The sequence below is a fragment of the Aspergillus brasiliensis genome (genome assembly GCF_001889945.1).
Source record: "Aspergillus brasiliensis CBS 101740 unplaced genomic scaffold ASPBRscaffold_15, whole genome shotgun sequence".
Lineage (NCBI taxonomy): Eukaryota > Fungi > Ascomycota > Eurotiomycetes > Eurotiales > Aspergillaceae > Aspergillus > Aspergillus brasiliensis.
Window position 1 is genome coordinate 109,739 of NW_027137456.1, and position 21,565 is coordinate 131,303.

Here is a 21,565-nt window from a genome sequence, read left to right on the forward strand (position 1 = left end):
TTCAGAAGGAGTTGTTAAGGTGTCTTAGTGTATCGTGACTGGTGTTTGCTTCGTCCCATGGAAGCCGGCCACGTCAGTCAGCCGATCTTCGAATGGCACTAAACACAAGCCCGATAACCCCGCCTTGAATTGGTAGAATGGCAGCGTTTCCGAAAAATTAAGAGAAAGTAAGATCAGACTGCCTGGCTTAGTTACTGTACGGTGCATTTCGCTTGAGTGGAGAAAGGAGGTTTACTCCACGAGATCCCACAATGATCTCAATTTATTCAACACTTCGGCTCGGACCGAATACTACTCGTCTAGTCCGTCTTTTGCCTCCCGAAAAAGATGAGCATGATGCCGAGATCAAATGCGAACTCTTCAACTATGTTCTGGCAGAAAGAAATCCCAGGCGGCATCTCTACGAGGCGCTGTCGTATGTATGGGGCAGTGAAAGTAAGCCTTATACGATTCTTCTGAATGGAACTGCGTTCCCTGTTACGCATAATCTTTACACGGCCCTGTTGTACCTGCGAGATTCTCAGCTGGAGAGAACGTTATGGATTGATGCTATATGTATCAACCAGGATGATAATGACGAAAAAGCCACGCAGATCCCCCTCATGCGGGCGATCTATGCACAGGCTGGTCGTGTCGTTGTTTGGCTGGGGGAAACCGGGGAGGATGGTGATGAAGCATTAAAAGAGATCCACTACCAGGCGGATAAGGGCGTACCAACCAAGACCTCATGGGTTGAAAGTCAGGATATGAGTAAAAGTGCATGGTTCAAGCTACTGCAGCGCGAATGGTTCAAGCGTGTGTGGGTAAGAAGCTAGATTTTTAAATATGTTGATATCTACCACGTCTCTCTGCCCCCGTACTAACCTGTGCGCCAGGTCCTTCAAGAGGTTGGCGTCGCACGATGCATATCAGTCGTCTGCGGACCTGTGGAGCTAAACGGTCATGCCTTCTGTGAAGGCATCAGCAACTTGAAGTACTGTCCGCCCATCCTTCGCCTTTTCCGTGGTGCTCTTTTGAGACCAAGCTATGAAATTAGTTCACGGGGCGAACTAGCCATAGGTGAACTGCTCGATATGTACCGCAATCACAAGTCCACTAAGCCGCATGACAAAGTATACGGATTGCTGGGCCTGAGTTGTGAAGATCCAGAGAGAATAGGCTTGACACCAAACTATCATCTTCCATGGCACGAGGTCTTCAAACAGGTCGCGATGCATGTATTTCGAAGTTCATGCTCTATCGAGACGTGGCCTGGGGAGCAAGTCGCCGTCATTAAAGGCATGACATATGTCCTAGGTTATGTTGAATTTATTGAAGAGGGAACATCCAAGTACGGCCATCAACAGTTCAGTGTCATCTATACTAGTGAAGTTGGTGGCTTATACAAGCGTATGTGTGGTACCACATGGAGACTACAGTCTCCCGCCGAGCCGATTCGCAAGGGGGATATCATATGTCTTCTACACCAACGTAGGAGACCCATCATTGTCAGGCCCCACAATACCAACTTCAGTGTTGTTGTGAGTACGATCGCACCACACATGGGATACAACGGGCTAGACAATATATATGACAACGCCGCCAGAGGACTTATTCACCCCTCATTGCAGGCGTTTCCTAAGCACATCCATGTAATCTGGGAAATCCCTCTAGATAATCAGGAATCTTGCAACACACTCAGGGACCAAGAATCCTTTTCCTCGGAGGTACTACCTTACCATGAAGGGGCTTCTAAAACCAATACGTCGTCTATTATTGACGAGCTTATAGTGCAGATGCTGAAGCAAGCGCACACAAGAGAATCGATACTATATCTACTCCAACACCGCCCGAAAGATCCAGCAGTCTCTGAAGATGTATTCATAGCAGCAGCGGCATATCAAAAGCTAGGCAAATCCGAGATCATGGAGAGACTACTGGATCATAATGAGAAACCTCTTTCTGATGCGGTACTCGAGACTGCGGCAAGTAATGAAGGGCCAAATGGACCCAAGGTCATGCAGCAACTTCTAGAACATCATGAAAGTGGACTACCCATCTCGGAAAAGGTGGTCAGGGCAGCAGCAGGAAATACAGGACAAGGATGGCTTATCATGGAACAACTTCTGGCTCATCATGGAACAAACCTTCCAGTTTCCGAAAGAGTTGTCGAGGTGGCAGCAGGGAATCTATCACAGGGACGGCGTATCATGGAGCGGCTCCTGGCTTATTATGGAACAAACCTTCCAGTCTCTGAGAGAGTTGTTGAGGCGGCAGCAGGAAATACCAGACAGGGAGTGCATATCATGGAGCAGCTCCTGGCTTATCATGGAAAAAACCTCCCAGTCTCTAAGAGAGTTGCCGAGGCGGCAGCAGGGAATACAAGAGAGGAAGTGCATATCAGGAAGCAACTCCTGGCTCAGCATGTAACAATTCTCCCAATTTCTGAAGAAGTTGAAGAGATTGCGGGGACAGCAGCAGGCAATATAGGACAGGCATGGTATTGAGCGACTCCTAGCTCAATATGGAACAAGCCCCCCAGTTTCCGGAAGAGCTGACGACCTTGCATCAGGATACACAATGCATGTAATTCTGTTTAAACAGCATTACCGGCAGAAATTGAAGTCGAGAAAAGCTCAAGATCTTGCTAACTAGAGGCGATTCAATTCGATTCGATTCAGTTGATAATCTTATTTCCGGTAGAGCCCGCTATACAAAATGCTCGCTATGCAGATACTTTACTGTCTGAAGTAAGAATATAGTCTTGAACGCCATCAAGTCTCTCAAACTTACAGTGTATATATATGTACGAGCACCTACTATGGAGAGACTACTGAAGCACAATAAAAAAAATAATATCTTAAGAGGATAAGAAAGTAACTTATTCATAAAAAGGGTATACAAGATCCATATATCAGAAGATAAGAAAGCAAGGGAAGTAGTAGGAAGAGGCACGCTCTGTCGAGTTTTATATAACCATAGAACTTTCATCCTAGCCCCGTAGTCAGGAAATATAGGTGGTTAAGTCATCAAAATACTGCGATCCCAATAACTAATATGAGGCAGGTTTCCGCGCTGTAGAATTCCCACCAGACAAGCCAACAATACCCCCACCATACCAAACGCGGGACTCCATCAAGGAAATATTAGGTCCTCGCACCCCCTATAAGCATGAATGGCCGACTAGATCCAATGCTCAAGACGTATGCCAGCTTGGACAGTACCGGGATGCGTTCTTCCTGGCTGCGAGTAAGAAGTTCACAGCGACAGAACTATATTAGCTAGTATATCAAGGTAAGTTCTCTACTGTCATGACCCCCTACGCCATTGAAGCGACGGTGTCTCTAATTCTTCAATCTCTCTTACAACGTCGTGTTCTCGGGAACTCGCGCTACTTAGCGCATACTAGGCGGGCTGCCATTTGATAATATCCCCCTACTGCAAATAAGAGCAAGTGACAGGCCCACATGGGCAACATTTACAAGGATATGTCAAGCAATAGGGCTGGTACTTCCAACGGTCCAAGAACGATCAAGGTTAGAGTCGAGGGGAAGCGCATCATGAGCTGCAGGGCACGCTGCAAACCTTGCATAGCGTCTGTGACTGGGCATCCTCTGATTCCATCACATGGTGTATACACAGGCTGACAGCATGTTATCGAACTCCCCCACGGTTATACCCGGACTGGCATGACTCAGGACATAAAATTGCGATGCGAGAGAACGATTCTCTTTATCCTAGCAGAACAAGCAGCGGCTCGCACGTGCAGGCAGGCCGAACGCACACTGGCCCAGTGGGTCCGAGCAGTCGAGAAAAACGTTTCCACCGGCTCGGGGTCCCATTTTCCCCAGCTGCTAACATCACCTGTTAATCTGTTATAGCCAACCGGTGGTGCAAGACAGCAACAAAATGCCGCATGTCAGCTTATTCAGTTGGTTGTCTGACACTGGTCCGATCCCGATCGCGGAGTATGTTGTTTTCTTTGTCTCCAGGCTTCTATTCTTTCCAGATGTTCAACCCACGGGAAAGCGACTGACAAGGCGTGGCAGAACCGCGTGGCGGAGGGATTGGTGCCTTGGCCGGCAAGACCAAGCTTTGGCCAAGGAAGCTTGGGCTCGGCTTGGATTGCCGGGACGGGCAGCCCCGAGCCGTTGTTTACCTTTCAAAGATAGAACCATCCGAGACATCGTCACTTTCCATAACTCTGGCTAAATCTAGTTGCTATTGTCGAAGGTATGTTCTGGCTGTGTCTCTACGTCAATCTCTTTCTCCAATACAAGAGTCATCGGAATGCACGGGATGAAGGGGTGGGAAGACACCCGCAGCGACCCCGGAGATAAGCCCTTGCCGAGTGCATAACTACTAAACTACTAGTCGATTAAGCTGCTGCCATGGACCAACGGCAGTCCGTGCCTGTGTGCGCCCCGCTCATTCTTCCTGCCAATGGGACAGCTGACCGATACCACGCCTCTGGACTGCAGTGTATGATTCGAATGCCGTGAGTCCCACTGGGGGGTCGCATTCAGCCCTGTTACATCGAAAGCCAGGGGCTGCTCGCTTTGGGATGCTGAGCACGTGGGCTGCTTTGGGAGTCTGTCACTGGCAGACATGCCCTCCGTCCTCGCTTCCGCTACATTCCTACTCGCATGAGGGGACCAGCTCCCAGATGCATGCCGGACAGCAATAGATCTCCGATCGCAGGGTATAAAAAGTCCTCCAGATCCCACCCTCTCGAAATGCACCTCGCTCGTCATCCCCAAACCTCGAGGCACTTCCCCAGCTTCTGCCAATATCTACCCCACAATGCCTCGCTCTTCTCTCCTCGCCCTGGCGTGTGCCCTGGCCACGGGCGCGTCTGCGTTCTCCTATGGCGCTGCTATTCCTCAGTCCACCCAGGAGAAGCAATTCTCTCAGGAGTTCCGTGATGGCTACAGCATTCTGAAGCACTATGGTGGCAATGGTCCCTACTCCGAGCGTGTGTCCTATGGTATCGCTCGCGATCCCCCGACCGGCTGCGAAGTCGACCAAGTCATCATGATCAAGCGTCACGGCGAGCGTTACCCCTCCCCGTCTGCCGGCAAGAGCATCGAGGAGGCTCTGGCCAAGGTCTACAGCATCAACACCACTAAATACAAGGGCGACCTGGCCTTCCTGAACGACTGGACGTACTACGTCCCCAACGAGTGCTATTACAATGCCGAGACCACCAGCGGTCCCTACGCCGGTCTGCTGGATGCCTACAACCATGGCAACGAGTACAAGGCTCGCTACGGCCACCTTTGGGATGGCGAGACCGTCGTGCCCTTCTTCTCCAGCGGTTACGGGCGTGTCATTGGCACGGCCCGCAAGTTCGGGGAGGGCTTCTTTGGCTACAACTACTCCACCAACGCCGCCCTCAACATCATCTCCGAGTCCGAGGTCATGGGTGCCGATAGCCTCACTCCTACCTGTGACACCGACAACGACCAGACCACCTGCGACAACCTGACCAACCAACTGCCCCAGTTCAAGATCGCTGCTGCCCGTCTGAACTCTCAGAACCCTGGCATGAACCTTACCGCATCCGATGTCTATAACCTGATGGGTATGTGTCATGGTAGAATTTTGTATCGCGAGCACAGGCTGACAGTACTCTATAGTGATGGCCTCTTTCGAGCTCAACGCTCGCCCCTTTTCCAACTGGATCAACGCCTTCACCCAGGACGAATGGGTCAGCTTCGGCTACGTTGAGGATCTGAACTACTACTACTGCGCAGGGTGAGTAGCCCTTGATCAAGTATCCTTTGGGCTGGCAACTAATGATGATACAGTCCCGGTGACAAGAACATGGCCGCAGTGGGCGCTGTCTACGCCAATGCCAGTCTCACCCTCCTGAACCAGGGACCCAAGGAAGCCGGCTCCTTGTTTTTCAACTTGTACGTTCTCAGCATACTTACCTCTCTTACTGACGGAACAATCCATTAATAAACAACAGCGCCCACGACACCAACATCACCCCCATCCTCGCCGCCCTGGGCGTGCTCATCCCCACCGAGGACCTGCCCCTGGACCGCGTCGCCTTCGGCAACCCCTACACGACAGGCAACATCGTGCCCCAAGGTGGCCATCTGACCATCGAGCGTCTCAGCTGCCAGGCCACGGCTCTGTCGGACGAAGGCACCTACGTGCGTCTGGTGCTGAACGAGGCCGTCCTCCCCTTCAACGACTGCACCTCTGGACCGGGCTACTCCTGCCCTCTGGCCAACTACACCTCGATCCTGAACAAGGATCTGCCCGACTACACCACCACCTGCAACGTGTCTGCATCCTACCCGCAGCACTTGAGCTTCTGGTGGAACTACAACACCACTACGGAGCTGAACTACCGCTCTAGTCCTATTGCTTGCCAGGAGGGTACAGCTATGGATTAGATGGAATGAAGAGACAGAAGTACTCTCGTGATGATCGATGTTTTTGTTAAGGGTGATACCACCCTGTTAATAGTCTTGTACAGTCATGCGGTGAATGTAAATAATGATAATAGCAATGATGCATATTGGACCTTCGTTGAATAGTTTCATCTGTGTCCCTTTCATGGGGATATTGATCTAAGTTTGGTCCCTAGAACGATCGGAAAAATGATGATCGATTTTCAATTACCAATGCCGGCCAGTAAGAACAAGTATTGAAGCACTTGATGCTACTACTTAGTTAGCTGGCTTGAAAGCCTGATGTATCGGGTTCAACCCGGGCCGAGCTTCCATACATAATATCATGGAGTACTTGTCACGGTCGCATTTGCAAGCTTGGCCTCAAAATTCATGATTATTAGGTTACTGACTGTTAATGAACCCTTTATTAATTTATGGTTTAGTCAGACATAACAGCAAGAGAGGAATTGAACGATAAAAGTGCCGTGGCTGTGATGTTTGGTCCATCGGATTGTTTTCCGGAAGTCACGAAGGGAAATATATAATAATATAACTGGTAGTACTAGCAACCAGCCCGACAAAAATAAGTAACGATACCGCTGAACACACCATTTCAATGTCTGAAGGTGTACAGAAGAATTTTGTACAGCGATGAAGCAACTCTTCGAAATATAATTTCTAGTTAAAAAGTGAAAAAATTAATGTATTTGTCAAAAGGTGAATGGGAGGGAGATAGACAAAAAATGCTTCCACGCGGATTCGAACCGCGGACCTCATGATTACTAGTCATGCGCTCTACCAACTGAGCCATAGAAGCTGGTTGATATAGGAAGCTGAACAGGTTTGCTTTATGTTTAACAGCATCATAAGGAGAGTTCGGGTTGGATGTACTCCGTACACAAACTTGGCTGGTCACAAACACGCTGATGCAGGTTCCCGGATTGACAGGGACATTGATCCTGCGCAGTATGCCCAAGTGATGTGCCAATAGCGCAGGCCAATTGTTGGTTGATGCGTTGGTTCCTATCATGACCCACAGTGGACTTGCTTGACCATCTCATCAACTAGTTATTACTCCCTTACCACCGGACACACCAACTGAGTCACTGACATCCTCATACAAGAGATACAAAGAAATCACTATTGATGACGTGAGATGTGCTCAACTGGACCCGACGAGGCTGAGGCATGGCGGAGCAGTGGATAAGTTCGGATCGTGCAGCCATTGGGGCCACCGTAAGCCGCCACAGCTTCAGCCCCAGCAGTAGTTAGCAGTAGTGTCAGACCCTGTCAGATTCAGATGTCTGAGATATAAATAACCAGGCACTACAAATGACCTATCATCCTACCCCTTTAAGCCATCACAACATCCATCCTCTCTACAGTGACAGACACATTTGCAACCCATCATTCTCCTATTTCCCCACGAGAAATGTCCGACCACGACGTCCCTGCCTTTGATGTCTACTTCATCTTCCAGAAACAAGAGCTGAAGCTCGTCTTCAACTCGACAACCCACGCCAATGCATACCAATCATCAAACCGCGAGGGCCGCATCTTCGCCGCCGAGCCCACCGCCGTCTACCTCCCGCACTCCCCGGCCATGACCTATCTCCGCGACAGCAGCAACGGTCTAGTAATCGGCTTCGCGACCCCCGAAGACGCAGAGGCATGGTGCCGCACCTCAATTCTGGGCCATCTATACTCGTCAGAACCTTCACCGGAGGTCCGCATCAGACGCACCTGGACAGACGAGGAGCTGGACGAGGTGCTGCGCATCCAGCCCAACAACACGACCGTCTTCCGGAAAAGCGTCCCTTTCACCCTACGCCCTGCCATGCCACCAAGCACTACTACTACTACTCCTCCCGCCAGCAATCCCTCTTCCTCCTCTACCTCGCGAGTCCCTAGTGGTCAATTCGCACCACCTCCATGGGCGCAGGTCTCGTTGAACCTGGATTCCGAATCACCGCCCGCGACGACGTTGACCCCGCCGACTCAATATCAACTGCCAGCGACATACTCGCCGGTATCGGATACTTCAGCTAGGGGGAGTATCATAGCGTACCCTGGTCCACAAGCACCACCACGCGCACATTCGTACTCTGCATCATCAGAGGCAGGAGATGGACCGGTGCAACTCGTCGGACAACGAAAGCCGATTCCTCAGATTGATGAGCTGGGAGTAGCTCCGCTCAGGACTAGTCATGTCTCGCCGAGAGCGTCTAGTACGAGTCTTCAGCGGGTATCTGTTCAGTAGACTTAGTGAAGGAGTAACGGAATGTTTACATAGCGACGGCGTTATTATTGGTATTGCATTTTGCTTGATATTTTGATTGTTGTGTGATTATAAAACATTTGTTAAGAAGGAGATAATATGTCTATAGACTAGTCAAATAACGTCTATCGTGGCGCTGCAATAGAAGGGTTCTTTTCCTCTTTGCTGCTGCACCTCATTAATCATCTTTGCGCTCTTTCCGAACGCAGTGCATCAGACATTATACTGTCAAATCATGATCTGACCCAGAGTAATCCTTGGGCTCAGTGGTCATACATAGAGAACTATGCACCACTCAAGCCTTCCGATCCGGCCACGCATCATACAAGCCCTCGGACACAGTCACATTCGAAAACGAAACACCGCCGACTCCATTATGGAAGAAACCAATATTAGTCGAATTGGCGTACCAAGACCTATCTCACGTTAGCTTCACACACCCCATCAACCCAAATACTTAGAAGGGATACTCACCGAACCCAAGTACTCAACGCAAAGCGACCATTAGCATAAACCTCCAAGACGGAATTATCCACAACGAGGGTCAAATCCAACGTCTCAATCTTCTGCTCTCCATCCTTCAAGACATCAAACAAACGCAGCTTACCCGTCTCGGCACTACTATCAATTCCATCGGTGGTGCGCGCCGCAGCACTAGTGTTACTCCGGTCGACGATAATCGACTCATTCGAGAACTGGTAGTAGATAGTGGTACTTTCATGCTCCGACGAAAGAATCTGGAATCCACTCTTCAGTGCCGACCCTCTCGCCGACGCAGGGAAGGACAGCTGGGCGGACAGAACGAAGAACTTCTCCGATGGGGAGCGCTTGAACGGCACGACACTGCTGCTGCTGCGGCTGCTGTTCAGGGTACGGTCAGACTCGGTGAACGACGTTCCCGACAGCAATGCAGCCTTGGTCTCCCTAGCGATGGAAATTCCCAGGGTTTGCAACTCGACGGTGCCGGCACTGCTATCGTTGCTCACGACCTGCCATGAGGCACCGGTCTCCCGGGACAGAGCGTTGTCCACTACATTAGGGATGTACAGCACGCGCAACTCACGCGGCAGCAGCAGCGTACCGGTCCAGTTCTGCTGGTTCGTGGGGAACCCTTCGGCTTGTTCGAAGAGGTCGCCCGAGAGCCAGACGTACGAGATGAAGCGGTCCGGTGCGCCGCTCTTGGTCGAGGGGAGGGAGGTCGCAGGGAGGACCTTGCCGGCAGCGGCGTAGGAGGAGAAGCCCCAGTCGAGGAAGCCGGCCATGTTCGGGGTGAAGGAGACAGAGCCATTGCTAGGAGAAGCAGTGCCAGACACCCAGAGCATATCGTGGATGCTGGTGAGCTGGGGCACGACGGGGAGATCGGAGCCCTCAGTGCCGAGGGTGGAGAAGATCTGGCCGTGGGGGTTGTATCCGTTCTCGTCGAGACTGAAAACATTGGCGGTCTCGAAGTTGAAGGCCCAGCGGCCGGCCCAGGTGCCGTTACCCCAGGTGGAGTTGGTGGGTTCGTGCCACCATTGGCCGAGGTATTCCCAGTACTGGAAGTCCGGGTCATACTGGCGGTAGAGGAACTGGGCGGGGCCCTGGCCGTGCAGACCGCCGGAGATGACGGTGTACCAGGTGTTGTTGGTCTTGCTGTCGAGGAGGGCGTCGAGGGTGGGGTTTTGAAAGACGTAGGGGTCCCGGAATGCGGTGACGTTGTAGGCGAAGGGAGGGCCGGGGATGACGGGCCCTTGGTCGAGCTTGGTGAAGTTGCTGCCGCCGTCGGAGGAAACGGCCAGGGATTGCGTCTCGCTGCCGCGGGTGTAGGGGATGGACCAGTGGATGGGGAGGTAGGAGACGGAGGTGTAGAGCAGGGTGGGGAGGCCGTTGATGCCGTTGGGGATGACAGAGCCATCGAAGACGGCGAGGGGATCGTTGATGCCCCCGGGGACAATGACTTGTCGGCCTTGGTTGAGGTCCTTGTAGGTGGCTAGATCATCGGTGGTGGCGCTGGAGATGCCGCTGCCATCGTGAAGGAAGCCGACATGGAAGAGGCCCGTGGCGGGATCGGTGTAATGCAGGCAAGGGTCACCGATCTGGCCGTTGGGGGGAAGGACATGGGCGCGGGGACGCCATGTCTCGAAGAGGGAGCCATTGGGCAACGTGGATAGGTTTGGGGGAGCGACATTGTAGTCAATGACCACGGATGCGCGCGTCTGCATGGCAGGCGAGGCAGCAGCTGCAGTACTGCCGAGCAGTACGGAAGCTGTTTGAAGCTTCATCTTGTGTATATACTAGGAGGGGTAGTTGTCCCCTCCCTTGCCAATTGGGAAAAGTAGCTTTTTATATGGCATGTTTTTTTTTTTTGTTGATGGCTGATGCAGGGGTGCCGGGGAATTTCCGACGACTAGAACGAGAATGGTTGGAATGCTGGATGAATGGCTCCGTATCCTCGGGGAAATTGAGGATTGCGGAGGAAGTCCGCTTAGGGTTCGCGGGGGGAGATTCAGCGCGGATTCCCCGAGATTTCCCCCGGGTTCCCGCAACGAGGTTATGGTCCTGCCGATCTTCCAGATGGACCCAGATGGACCCGCAGGTGTTCTGTTGACCTGATTGAAATTAAGTTGTTGGGTAGGTAAACTGTCTTGGGATGCTTTAGTTTTACCGCTTGGAGAAAGTGAGAATCGGAGGTTTGTCGGTATGAAGAGGTGGGGATCACGCAGGAACGGGAGTTAAGAGATGAAAAGTGGGCAGATCTGGGAAGAATAGGGTTATGACTCGTATTCGGGATGAGGTGATGCTTCATGTACAATGGGAGGCGTTTTGGGTGGATGGCATGGAGAGTCTCCATCACGCAATATGTGCCTTGATATAACCTGCTCGTCCTGGTCCGTCACACCCACGGCAACACCAATTGCCGAGAAGGTCCCCGGTCATGGAAGTTGGAAGGCAGGTTTTCAGCCTAAGATTAGCCCTGTTGCGTCTCATCAACCAGATGTGCTCAAAGAAGGCCAAGAGCTAGATTTTTCCCGAGCCGGCGTCTGGTGGAGACTGCGAGATTATGATACCGTCCAAGAGGGTCACTAGGCAGAATCAATATGCTGTGCGGGACACTGTTGTCCAGCATTCATTACGTTATTTAATTCATGTCGGTGTTCTCTTGCTGGCCTTTTTGATAGTGTAGAAGGAAGTAAATTTATCAAGAAGAAAAGAAAATGGGCACTTCATGTATAAACTCTGAAAATAGCGATTTGAGACGGATACAAGAATGCATCCTGATGTAACAACCATCGTGCATGTTGAACGCGTAATGCTGCTCTACATGCTGTAGGTTAGGTAACAGGTAGTGGATCCATGATAGTTGAGCTAGAGTAATGGAGTGTACAGCGAGGACCGGAAACACACTAGCAGTTGCAATTGACAAAACATTCTACCGCTCCCTATTTTACAAAACTCATATGTACAGTCTCCTTACTTACAGCACGAAATTGAAGCTGGGGTACCACAGGTACTTAGGAAGGTGACGGAAGAATACTGATGAAGAAGCTACTATGAGTTGTAAAGGACAACGGTGAAGACATAATACCCTGCAATCTGTCAGTTATAGAAGAAATAAACCGCCAATCAAGCATGGTAATCATCTCAGATTTACATTGGAGATTGATTCAATGTTTATAGCGGTTATGGCTTACTGTAAATAGCGAGGTAAAGAATAACATCAAGTCCGGGGTTCGAAACATGCAAGGGGTTGTTTCGGCATCGGCAACGAATTTCGTGTAAGAGCAAAGGCAAGCTACTCCGCATTGAAACGAGCGATACGAAGGGAAGAGATGGCATCTATAATGGGTGGCTGAATTGATTTGTGACTATTCACTCTCAAGTTTTGGCTATAGAGCCATATTAAAGTACATCCAGAAATCGAGTGCCTCCTGGCTGTTGTTCACCCCGCAAGTGACATAAGCGAGGTATGATCAACGCTACACATAGCATAACGTTCCCCAGTCCAGCAGTAAAAGGTGATTCCGAAAGAGATCCAGAGATGCCACTCGAGCTCCTTCTGGGACGATTCAGTTGTGGTAAGGAATTGAATGTGTAGAATATAGCCGAAAGAAAACATTGTGAGAGAGGACAAACAGACGCGTAGGAACTGACCAGGGTACAGCTGCAGCAGGTGGCTTCTCGTGAGTCAGAGCGTCAGCCCTAAAGGATATCATCGCCTGTCAAGCTCTAGGTGGTCCAATTCTACAGCACATTCCAGGAAGTGCTTCTCATCTGTTTGGCGATAATGGCTGTTAGAGGTTCATTGACATGAGTGAGGATTAAACTTGGAAAGTGCTGACTAGGACCGACTGTGGGTCAGTTGAAGTTTGACTGATGTGCCTGCTTAATGAAAGTTGGCGTGTAGGAGTATCTGGAGCACCCCTCTGAATGAAAGAACAAAGGGTGTTGTGATTACTTCCATGCATCGCAATCACAGACGTGTCCAAGCGTTCCCTACAGTCCCAGACTATGATTGGTTACCATCAGCTAAAGCTCATGCAGCCTCTTTTGGTGAATCCCAGAATGCTACTCCCTACAAGGATGGCTCGAATGATGCCTCTGACATGTCCCGAGTTAATTGGTCGGACAGGCGCAGGTTTATGTATGTCCAACAGGTGATATGTGCTTACGGAGGTAGCAGGTGGGGGGTTATGTGATAGCTACGGAGTACTTTTCTCTGATGCTCCATTTACGAGACTCGAACTCCTTTTAATGAACTGGCGTCTTGATAGACATATTTGGCATAGTTAGGTTATCCAACGACAGGAGGCCACCTCATTCGCAAAGTGCTGCATGGCTCACGACAGCAGGTTCAACGGAAAGTAGTCGCTGGTGTGTGATGATCGCTTTGGTGGTCTCTGTCACAATTCTCGAATTGGGCTGGTATTGTGGAGGTCCAGAATCCCTCTAGTAGTTCTAGGCGCACACTAGCATCGCACTATGTACTGATTATGGTAGGGATCCTGGTCCTGGTCAAAGTGGCGGAACCTAGCGACCAGACTCCAAATAAAAAGTCGTGTATCCTTGATATCGTACCTCGACTAAAGGGAGGAAGTATATACACCATGGAATCGGAAGAACCCCAAATTTGGGCTAAAGAGCCATCTTAAGAACTGCCCTCCGATTGTGTCTCGTTCAAGTCAACTTGTGGGTAGAGATTCGAGGCATTGTCCGTAAGCAGGGGTGCCTTGCGCTAAAATCCAGACGATGTAACTGTACTGCATGGTGGCGGCCAGAAAAAGAAAATCAAGTCCATGACAGTTCTTAGTGGAAGACACAAGGTTAAGGGCAAGATAGATCAAGTTAAAAGCAGGATTCTGAAAAGCTTCTCCCAATGAGATGCCTAAGCCTAAGATAAAGACAGGAGCGATCGTAGACTACCTTGGCGGAGGTTGATCAGGGCACTTTTTATAGCGGCGAACACCGCCGCCTGACAGTCAGATGGAAGTCGAAAAATGACGGTGATAGCGACTCGAACTTTTACAATGTCGACGAACATGACCACAGAGATACCGCCCTACATATTCACCACCGAGATGCTGGAGGCCTTCGTGATGTTCAAAGATCCGCGATGGGAGAAACCAGTCCCCGTTAGTCCTTTCTGGAACAGTATAGATTATTCGATTGCACGCAACTTCCTCGCCAACTTCTCCTCCGCCGAACTCGCACAGCTGCCCATCGACGAGGACAGCAGCGCTGACCAGCGATGCAAGCTCCTACTCCTTCTACGACTCCTGCAGAGGAAACTGGATCAAAAAGAAGCAGCCACTTCGCCTCCGCAGACCCTCTACGTCAGCGATTACCAGCAGTGGTACCGATTATGGCAAGGGATCTACGCCCTCCAGGACGAGTTGAACCTCCCCGAGGCGGAACAGACGGTTCGGATGCTGGTGGAGAAGACGCCATATAAGACGAATGTCGTGCCCTCGCATATGCTCGCGGAGCACCTGGTGAAGGTTGGCAAGTACGAGGAAGCAGAATGGACCGAGAGACCGATTTGCGCCTGGATGGATGCCCGGCCGCATTTGGGGCCGTCCTCTCCACAGGCCCTCAATGCTCGTCGGCTTATCGCCCAAGCTGTGTGGGGACAGGGACCGTCAAGGCGCTCGGAAGCCGAAGCTCTCATAGCTGAAATCCATTGGATCGTGGAGGAGATGGGAGAGGGGCAGTTTGCGGTTTACCAGGCGGAAGAAAGGAGGCTGAACCAGGTGATGATGGCCACTCTTCGGTGACTCTGTTCTTATCTTTATGTGACTATCCATAGTTTTGAGACCGTCAAGGCAGTGCCGATTCTTATAAAGCACCGCGCTGCGATTCCTTCCAAGTGTTACTGGGTCGAGCCAGATGAAGCCATCAAGCTGTCTAGGAGCTTCTTTGTACACGGGCTGTCGCGTGCTGCATATGGACGTAGTCATGGGTAGATACTGAAGAGTGCGGGAAGAGCTAAGTCGTGCAAGAGAACAGGACAGCTGCCATGCATGCAGTTGAATTTTGCGCATTCTTCTAAGTAATCTATTGGTGGCGATATATGTCGTAACGGAAGTATTATACAGGAGAAAGGGGAAATTAAGGAGCGCGCAATTAGAGTCCGTCGAGCCGGCATAGGAATTATAAGGAATGTGTTTTGGCGAGGGCGGGGGAACATGTCGATCGAGGAGTCGCAGACAAAAGGGTATATTCGGGGAGGCAGTGGTGGGAGGGCAATTATTCGGCGCCGATGCACTTTTCGCAGCAGCTGCAGCAGTGGCAGCAGAAGCAGCAACTGCGAGAAACAGAGCAGTCAGCACATGGAGAGGTTGAAAAAGGGGCATTCCTCGTATAGGTTGGGGGGGCCGATCACTCACGCATCCTCGGGTCCGTCACCACCACGCAGGCGCAATTCCATATCTTCGCCGAGGGACTGAAGTGCTGCTTGTTAGTTCTCAAGTCTGCGGCAGCTCAGCATAAATAATTGAGCACGTACAGGCTGATCGGTGACGATCCCATCCGTGGTGGGGGCAGCTGGGCTCTGAGGTTGGTTCATGGTGAGAGTGACGGGATCCCAAGTCATCTCCTGAACCTCCTCCTGGGCAGAGGGGCGGAACCAGCTCATCACTGCATCGAACATGATGTCTCGGAGTATCTGAAAGGTATTTCAACCTGTAATTAGGGGACGAGGCTGCAGAGTCGGCCGTGAATGATGCCAAGGAACGAGCGATAAGCCAAAAAAACGAGTGTCGGGATGAATGGGTGTAGGCGAAAAAAATTAAAGGAGTGGCGGATTAAGGAAGGGAAAAGAAGATGAAGAGGATAGAAGAAGAAAGAGGATGACCGAAAGGGCTAAGCTGACAAGACGACACCATCGACGCCATTTAAGATTGAGCCCGCGGACTATGCGGAGCTACAAAAAACTCGCATTTTTTTTCCCTGCTTCCGCAGGGGGGCGCCTTTACTGACCGAGGAGGGGACAGGCACACCAACCTATGAACCTAGGTATCTACTAGTTGGAGAGCAGGCGAGCCAGTTCCGATAAAGGCCCCCATCCAAGAAGCTTAGCCCAATCGGTTCCCCCTGAAGTGGTCCGAACCAGACTTGAATGGCTTCGTGGGCTGCGACTTCTCGCTGTCAGGGCCCGCCCGAACATACGTAACTCAGCGGAGTCGAGTATTCACGGCTGTGACGGTTTGCCGTTGTCCGGGATGGGGAGGCGTACGTAGACCATGGCATCGCCGTGGACCAGACTGATTGATCGCGTGGACAGGGAGGCGCATGCTTGGTGGAGGTGGGAATGTACGACGGAAAAGCACTAGGGAGACTAGGACTTTGGTCTATTCAGGTCCATAAGCTTGGTTAGATAGATGATTTGTCTAGAACGAAAAAGATGAATATCTAGATGGAGATGAGAGACAGGCGATCCTCCACTCTCGAGTAGCTGGTGCTGATTGGCAGAGAAGGCCATGTCAGAAAGCTGGGGAGGTCAATCCGGCCAGCGAACCGACGGGATGATGAAAAATGGTTCCATCTGGCAATTAAGAAAAGATTTGGGAAGAACTGGCCGGTGGTGGACTCAGGCAAGCAGGCAGCAGTCCGATCGGGCAATTTGCTGCATTGGGATGACCTTGCCTGATCTGGATTAGTCCATAGCACTAGTTGTTCTTAGTGTAGAATATGCACCAATCAGATCTCATTGGACTCGTCAACCTTTGGGATGTTTTTGTTTACCCGCTAGAGGACACTATTCCTCTTTGGGCTGTGCCGCCAACAGGCGTCGGCATTGCTGGGACGGTATCTCTCTGACATTGCACCACCATACACTCCCTACTCTCGTCCTCTATGATTAGAGGAAAGGAATAAATTAAGAAGGGCTAATTCCTGGCCCCATACTCTTGATCCTCAGGGTTCATTGCAAGGACACTGTGCTACCTATGGGATGAAAGAATGCTATTCGCGATCGTACCGCTTCCCCATCACAACAACATCCTAGTGGTTGCTCTTATTTCATACATCTTATTCCCAGGATGTTGAAGAGTCTGAAAATGTCAATGCAGCACCAGCTAGTGGGCTCACCATCTGCAACCTGTGGACCCCCTTGATATACTACTGAGCCATCCGGGATTCAAGAATAGTGTGATCGACACTATCAACTTGCGACGCCCGTCACAACCGGAGGTAAGCCCCTCGTACTTTAGGTAGAATGTATTTATGCCACCTGAATATTACATGAACTTATATCCAGTTACGCGTCACGCTACTACAATGATGGCGTTGTTTGTCTTTTCATCAGGTGGAGTGCATCTGGTTGATCGTTGCCTCATAACGATAGATAACACACCCTCGCTGAGCTCGTACAGCTCAGAAACTGAACTCATCAATGATCCAAAGATTCAGGCTCGCTACAGCAGATGCTCAGTGCGATCTGACGTCCAATAGGAGAGAAAGTTCGGACAAGCGTAGGGCGGCACTCTTTCATGTGGCTCGGTGTCACCTTGTCTCGGGCGTACCAAATTGCCAGGAACCTAGCTTAGGTTCTAGAAGGGTAGTCAAGCCCGACGGCTCCTCAGACTTTAAGCGGCCTAATTTATTCCTTCTGCCCTATTACGGCCATCATTCAGCCCTTCGATGCATGTTGCCCGCCCGACAAGCTTTTATTTCCGATGCTAAGCTTTATCCTGGTGCCTAATCTCTACCATGGGCCATGCTCCCGTCCGAACCACACCATGCAACTAAGAACAGTGGGCTCGTTGAGATCAGAAAAGACTGATTGTTTAACTAATGAATATTTTTCAGTCCGTTAACTACTATCAGCTTGGACCGCACTCCATCTCTACTCAGTGAACATTTCAGACCCCTCCAGAAACCTGCTGATCTCTAGACAACAACTTTACCTAAACAGGCTTCGAAGTACACCACTCCGATTTGAAACATATATTTACCAGAGTCAAGCAAGACTGCAAGCCGGGAACGTACACTACTACTATTCAACATCATGCGAGTCTATGCAAACATCTGCAATAGCCCGAGTTGAGTCCTCTTACCACGCCCAAGAGCAGTTTGGGAGCGAAGAGCCTACCATGCTACCCGGAGATACTACTGTTGCTCATATAACTTTCTCAAACTTGCGATCAAGCGGTGTACCCATGCTCGATCAATTGCGCTCGGTAGCGTGCACTACCTGTGATGGCAATGCCTTCCCATGGTACGAAATGTTTGATTCTACGCTCGTCTACATACATGGAATTCCAGTGGCAGGTTATAACTCAGTATGACATTTACTGGCAGAACGGATGCTTGTCTACTGCAGCGATATTGTGAACTGTCAATCAGCCACAAGTATCCCCGTTCAAGACCCCCCCGGGTGTCTGAGCAGACAACTCTCGATTTATTCCATGCAGTCAGTCTGCAACCTGCATTTTTACCAGCTTTCTGCTGGTCATTGCCTTTTGCCTTGCCTGCAGTGTTTGTCACAAGATAGGTCAAGAAGGGAGCGCACCGCTGATGATATTGCCCCTGACACCAGCATGCAAATCTGTGAAGAAAGTTTCTGCCCACAAGTGAGACATTGCCACCAGGAACCATGTCGATCAGCTTCTTGCGCGATTGAGTGATCAGCCTTAGGGGCAATCGAGTCATTTAACCTTCGGGCTTGATGGGCATTGCGGGAAAGATAAGCGTTGGAGAAGCTGACCGTTTGTGGCGGTGTTGCCTGATAAGGAAATATTCACCCCTGCCGGGTGTTTGTTGACCAATCAGGAAATACCGGGCGATCAACTGCCCGGACGGGACCTGAAGGTCCCCTGGACTAAACCACAAAGGGTTAGGCAATGTTTCACTGTCCTTCAAAATAATCTCACCGCCTTCTATTCCCAGCATATTCTGGGGCTGCCAAGTCTCCTCGGGGATTGCCTCAATGGGGAGTCATCGTCGCCCAGATGGAGTATCATGCAAAGCTTGATCATGTCTTCTCCCTGGCGTGGAGGGTTTCTCTCCATGCCTCCTACAAAGACTGGATGTCTCATAGCTTCTCCGTCTGGCCGTAGTCAACATGAAGGCCCTCGCGGATGAATATGATTTGGGGTACCGCAATATCGAGGACCCAAAGGAACCCTCGACCCGCCCGTTATCAACCTCCGGGCCATTGCTCCTGCAACCTCGGTCGTCCAAATTCTCGTTGTCAGGCTGGACTTGGGAGATCGTGAGCTGTGTCGTTGCTGTGGCGGCCCTCGTCGCCATCATCATCGTCCTCTACAACTATGACAACCGGCCTATGCCGGACTGGCCATATGGCATCACTCTCAATGCGGTGGTTTCTGTACTGGTTACCCTCATGAAAGCGGCCATGATCTTCCCCATCACCGAAGGACTGTCGCAGTTGAAATGGTCCTGGTTCAACCGGAGAAACCAACTGAGTGACCTTTCTCTCCTAGACGCCGCCAGTCGAGGAGCTTTCAGCGCCACCTTCGTTCTGTTCCGCTTTCTTCCTCGGTATGCCTTGTTCAAATCTAGCACAACATCTGCGCTAACAGCTAAACAGTCACCTGGTCTCCATCGGATGCTTTATCATGGTGGTTGCCGCAGCCATTGCACCGTTCGTCCAGCAAGTCATCAACATCACTGCGCAGCCCGTCCACTCGCCCGATCCCTCCGCCATCCAAGTCTGCAACACCAGCAGCTATATCGACTACGGCGAAGGCGCTGGGCCGGGTATGAACAAAGTCCCTCTATCCACAACCGGGGCCATCTTCACCGGCCTCTTCCAGAGTCAAGGCCCCGATAGCAACACAGTGACCATGACATGTCCCACTGGGAACTGTACTTTCACGCCCTACCAATCCCTAGGGTTCTGCAGTCGCTGCGCCAACATCACCGACAGCCTCACCCTTCACAAGACATCAATCACCAGCACCATGGCCAATTACAACTACACCCTACCCAATGGCTTCAGCTTCGCGACCTCATGGAGCTCGATGTATCTCATGAACGCCACCACGGACCGAAGCCTCATCAAAATCAACACCGAAAACATGCCCCTGATACTGAACTTCACCGCCATCACCGCCGCCGGTTACGGCGTACCGCCCCAAATCAGCGCCACCGAATGCGCCTTGTACTTCTGCGTGAAGACCTACGAAGCCTCCGTCCAAAAGGGCATCTACAACGAAACCCTCCTATCCACCGCCTCCACCTCCAACTACTCCGCCACCTCCCCAACCAGCGACATCTCCCTCACCCCCTCAACCTGCTACACAAACGGCACACAACGCCCGGACGGCACCGATTGCACCTACACCATAAACTGGCTCAGCCTCCTCGCCATGTCCAACTCCCTCACCCCCTTACTAAAAGGAAAAGGCTCCCTCTTCGTCAGCAACCGGCCCGACTGGTCCTCCGACACCATGCACGCCGCCTACGGCATACAGGGCAACTACACCGACGTGAACTCGATGTTCCAATCCCTCGCAAGCGCACTGACCACCCACGCACGCAACGCCGTCTGCAAGGCCTCCATCGCCGGCACGACCTGGACCGTGGAGTCCTTCGTACATGTGAAATGGCCCTGGATGACTCTCCCGATTGCGCTGATGGTCCTGACCCTCGTGTTTCTGGTGACCACCGTGGTACGCACCCGCAACCAGTTCATCTGGAAGTCGTCGCCGCTGGCGTTGCTGTTCTCGGATGTGGCGGTTGAGGCGCCGCATGCGTTTGAGCGCAGTCCGGATTTGAATCATATGGAGGCGGCGTCGCGCAAGATGAAGGTGTGGTTGGAGACGACCACGGGTGGGGCGAGGTTGAAGGCTGTGGTGGGATGATATACTAGTTCAGTCAGTAATAATGTGTGTATAATATGTAATACTAAGTAGATTAGGGCGAAAAGGAAATAATGATTGGTAATGATGGATATAATTGGGAATGATATAGCTTACTATTTGAGACGTGGTTTATGTAACAAAGCAATCATCTACTCCGGTTGACCCCGGTAACTTCGTTAGAGTGGTGGAGCGTTGCAGGGGTCTGAATCCTTTCAAGCGGTGAATCTTATCTAATACCGCTTTCTTAATATAGACACGCGTTGAAGTCCATAAACGCGTTAAATTTGATGATTTTCACTGATTCTTATTATTTTCAAAGATGTCTTCTACTCCTGAACCTCCTGAATCTATCTCTAAATTGATATATTCAAAACGCCTTACTCGGGATGATTGAATCCGCATTCTTACTTTTCATGATACTGATTTTACTTATTAACAAATAGTTAATCAGCTACAGATTAGCTATCGCCAAATTTAATATATGTGTTAAAGTTAACAAGCTACACTCTGAAAACTAAAAGCAACACACTAAAACTCTTAAATAAAGAAGTTAATTGGATTATATAATAGATATTAGATTTAAAATATACATG

At 50.8% G+C, this 21,565-nt stretch overlaps 6 protein-coding genes and 1 non-coding gene across 7 annotated transcripts; 4 read left to right on the forward strand and 3 right to left on the reverse strand.

The window, feature by feature from the left end:
• Positions 1 to 251: 251 nt before the first annotated feature.
• On the forward strand, positions 252 to 2,486 carry ASPBRDRAFT_33933 (HET domain-containing protein; the record flags this gene model as incomplete). The annotated part of the gene is made up of 2 exons (XM_067623176.1): positions 252 to 803; positions 876 to 2,486. 2 exons carry the CDS (start codon positions 252 to 254, stop codon positions 2,484 to 2,486), a joined length of 2,163 nt encoding a protein of 720 aa, XP_067474811.1.
• A 4,647-nt stretch (positions 2,487 to 7,133) lies between these two features.
• ASPBRDRAFT_t247 lies at positions 7,134 to 7,206 on the reverse strand. Its single transcript has one exon. It is a non-coding gene; the product is annotated as a tRNA-Thr (tRNA).
• A 615-nt stretch (positions 7,207 to 7,821) lies between these two features.
• ASPBRDRAFT_135071 (uncharacterized protein) lies at positions 7,822 to 8,649 on the forward strand (the record flags this gene model as incomplete). Its single annotated transcript, XM_067618673.1, has 1 exon — positions 7,822 to 8,649. The coding sequence occupies one exon, from the start codon at positions 7,822 to 7,824 to the stop codon at positions 8,647 to 8,649; it is 828 nt and encodes a 275-aa protein (XP_067474812.1).
• A 313-nt stretch (positions 8,650 to 8,962) lies between these two features.
• On the reverse strand, positions 8,963 to 10,928 carry ASPBRDRAFT_199799 (glycoside hydrolase family 32 protein; the record flags this gene model as incomplete). Its single annotated transcript, XM_067621366.1, has 2 exons — positions 8,963 to 9,083; positions 9,142 to 10,928. The coding sequence occupies 2 exons, from the start codon at positions 10,926 to 10,928 to the stop codon at positions 8,963 to 8,965; spliced, it is 1,908 nt and encodes a 635-aa protein (XP_067474813.1).
• A 3,255-nt stretch (positions 10,929 to 14,183) lies between these two features.
• Positions 14,184 to 14,918, forward strand: ASPBRDRAFT_134965 (uncharacterized protein; the record flags this gene model as incomplete). The annotated part of the gene is made up of 1 exon (XM_067618663.1): positions 14,184 to 14,918. One exon carries the CDS (start codon positions 14,184 to 14,186, stop codon positions 14,916 to 14,918), a length of 735 nt encoding a protein of 244 aa, XP_067474814.1.
• Positions 14,919 to 15,526: 608 nt separating this feature from the next.
• Positions 15,527 to 15,793, reverse strand: ASPBRDRAFT_135001 (uncharacterized protein; the record flags this gene model as incomplete). The annotated part of the gene is made up of 2 exons (XM_067618666.1): positions 15,527 to 15,586; positions 15,650 to 15,793. 2 exons carry the CDS (start codon positions 15,791 to 15,793, stop codon positions 15,527 to 15,529), a joined length of 204 nt encoding a protein of 67 aa, XP_067474815.1.
• Positions 15,794 to 19,005: 3,212 nt separating this feature from the next.
• Positions 19,006 to 21,084, forward strand: ASPBRDRAFT_47625 (DUF3176 domain-containing protein). Its single transcript, XM_067625893.1, has 2 exons — positions 19,006 to 19,647; positions 19,697 to 21,084. Exons 1-2 carry the CDS (start codon positions 19,208 to 19,210, stop codon positions 20,970 to 20,972), a joined length of 1,716 nt encoding a protein of 571 aa, XP_067474816.1. The 5' UTR covers positions 19,006 to 19,207; the 3' UTR covers positions 20,973 to 21,084.
• Positions 21,085 to 21,565: the final 481 nt, after the last annotated feature.

Coding starts and splice junctions, on each gene's coding strand:
- ASPBRDRAFT_47625 (XM_067625893.1), top strand. CDS start 19,208: ATGAAGGCCCTCGCGGATGAATATGATTTGGGGTACCGCAATATCGAG. Junction 19,648..19,696: donor CTGTTCCGCTTTCTTCCTCG/GTATGCCTTGTT, acceptor ACAGCTAAACAG/TCACCTGGTCTCCATCGGAT.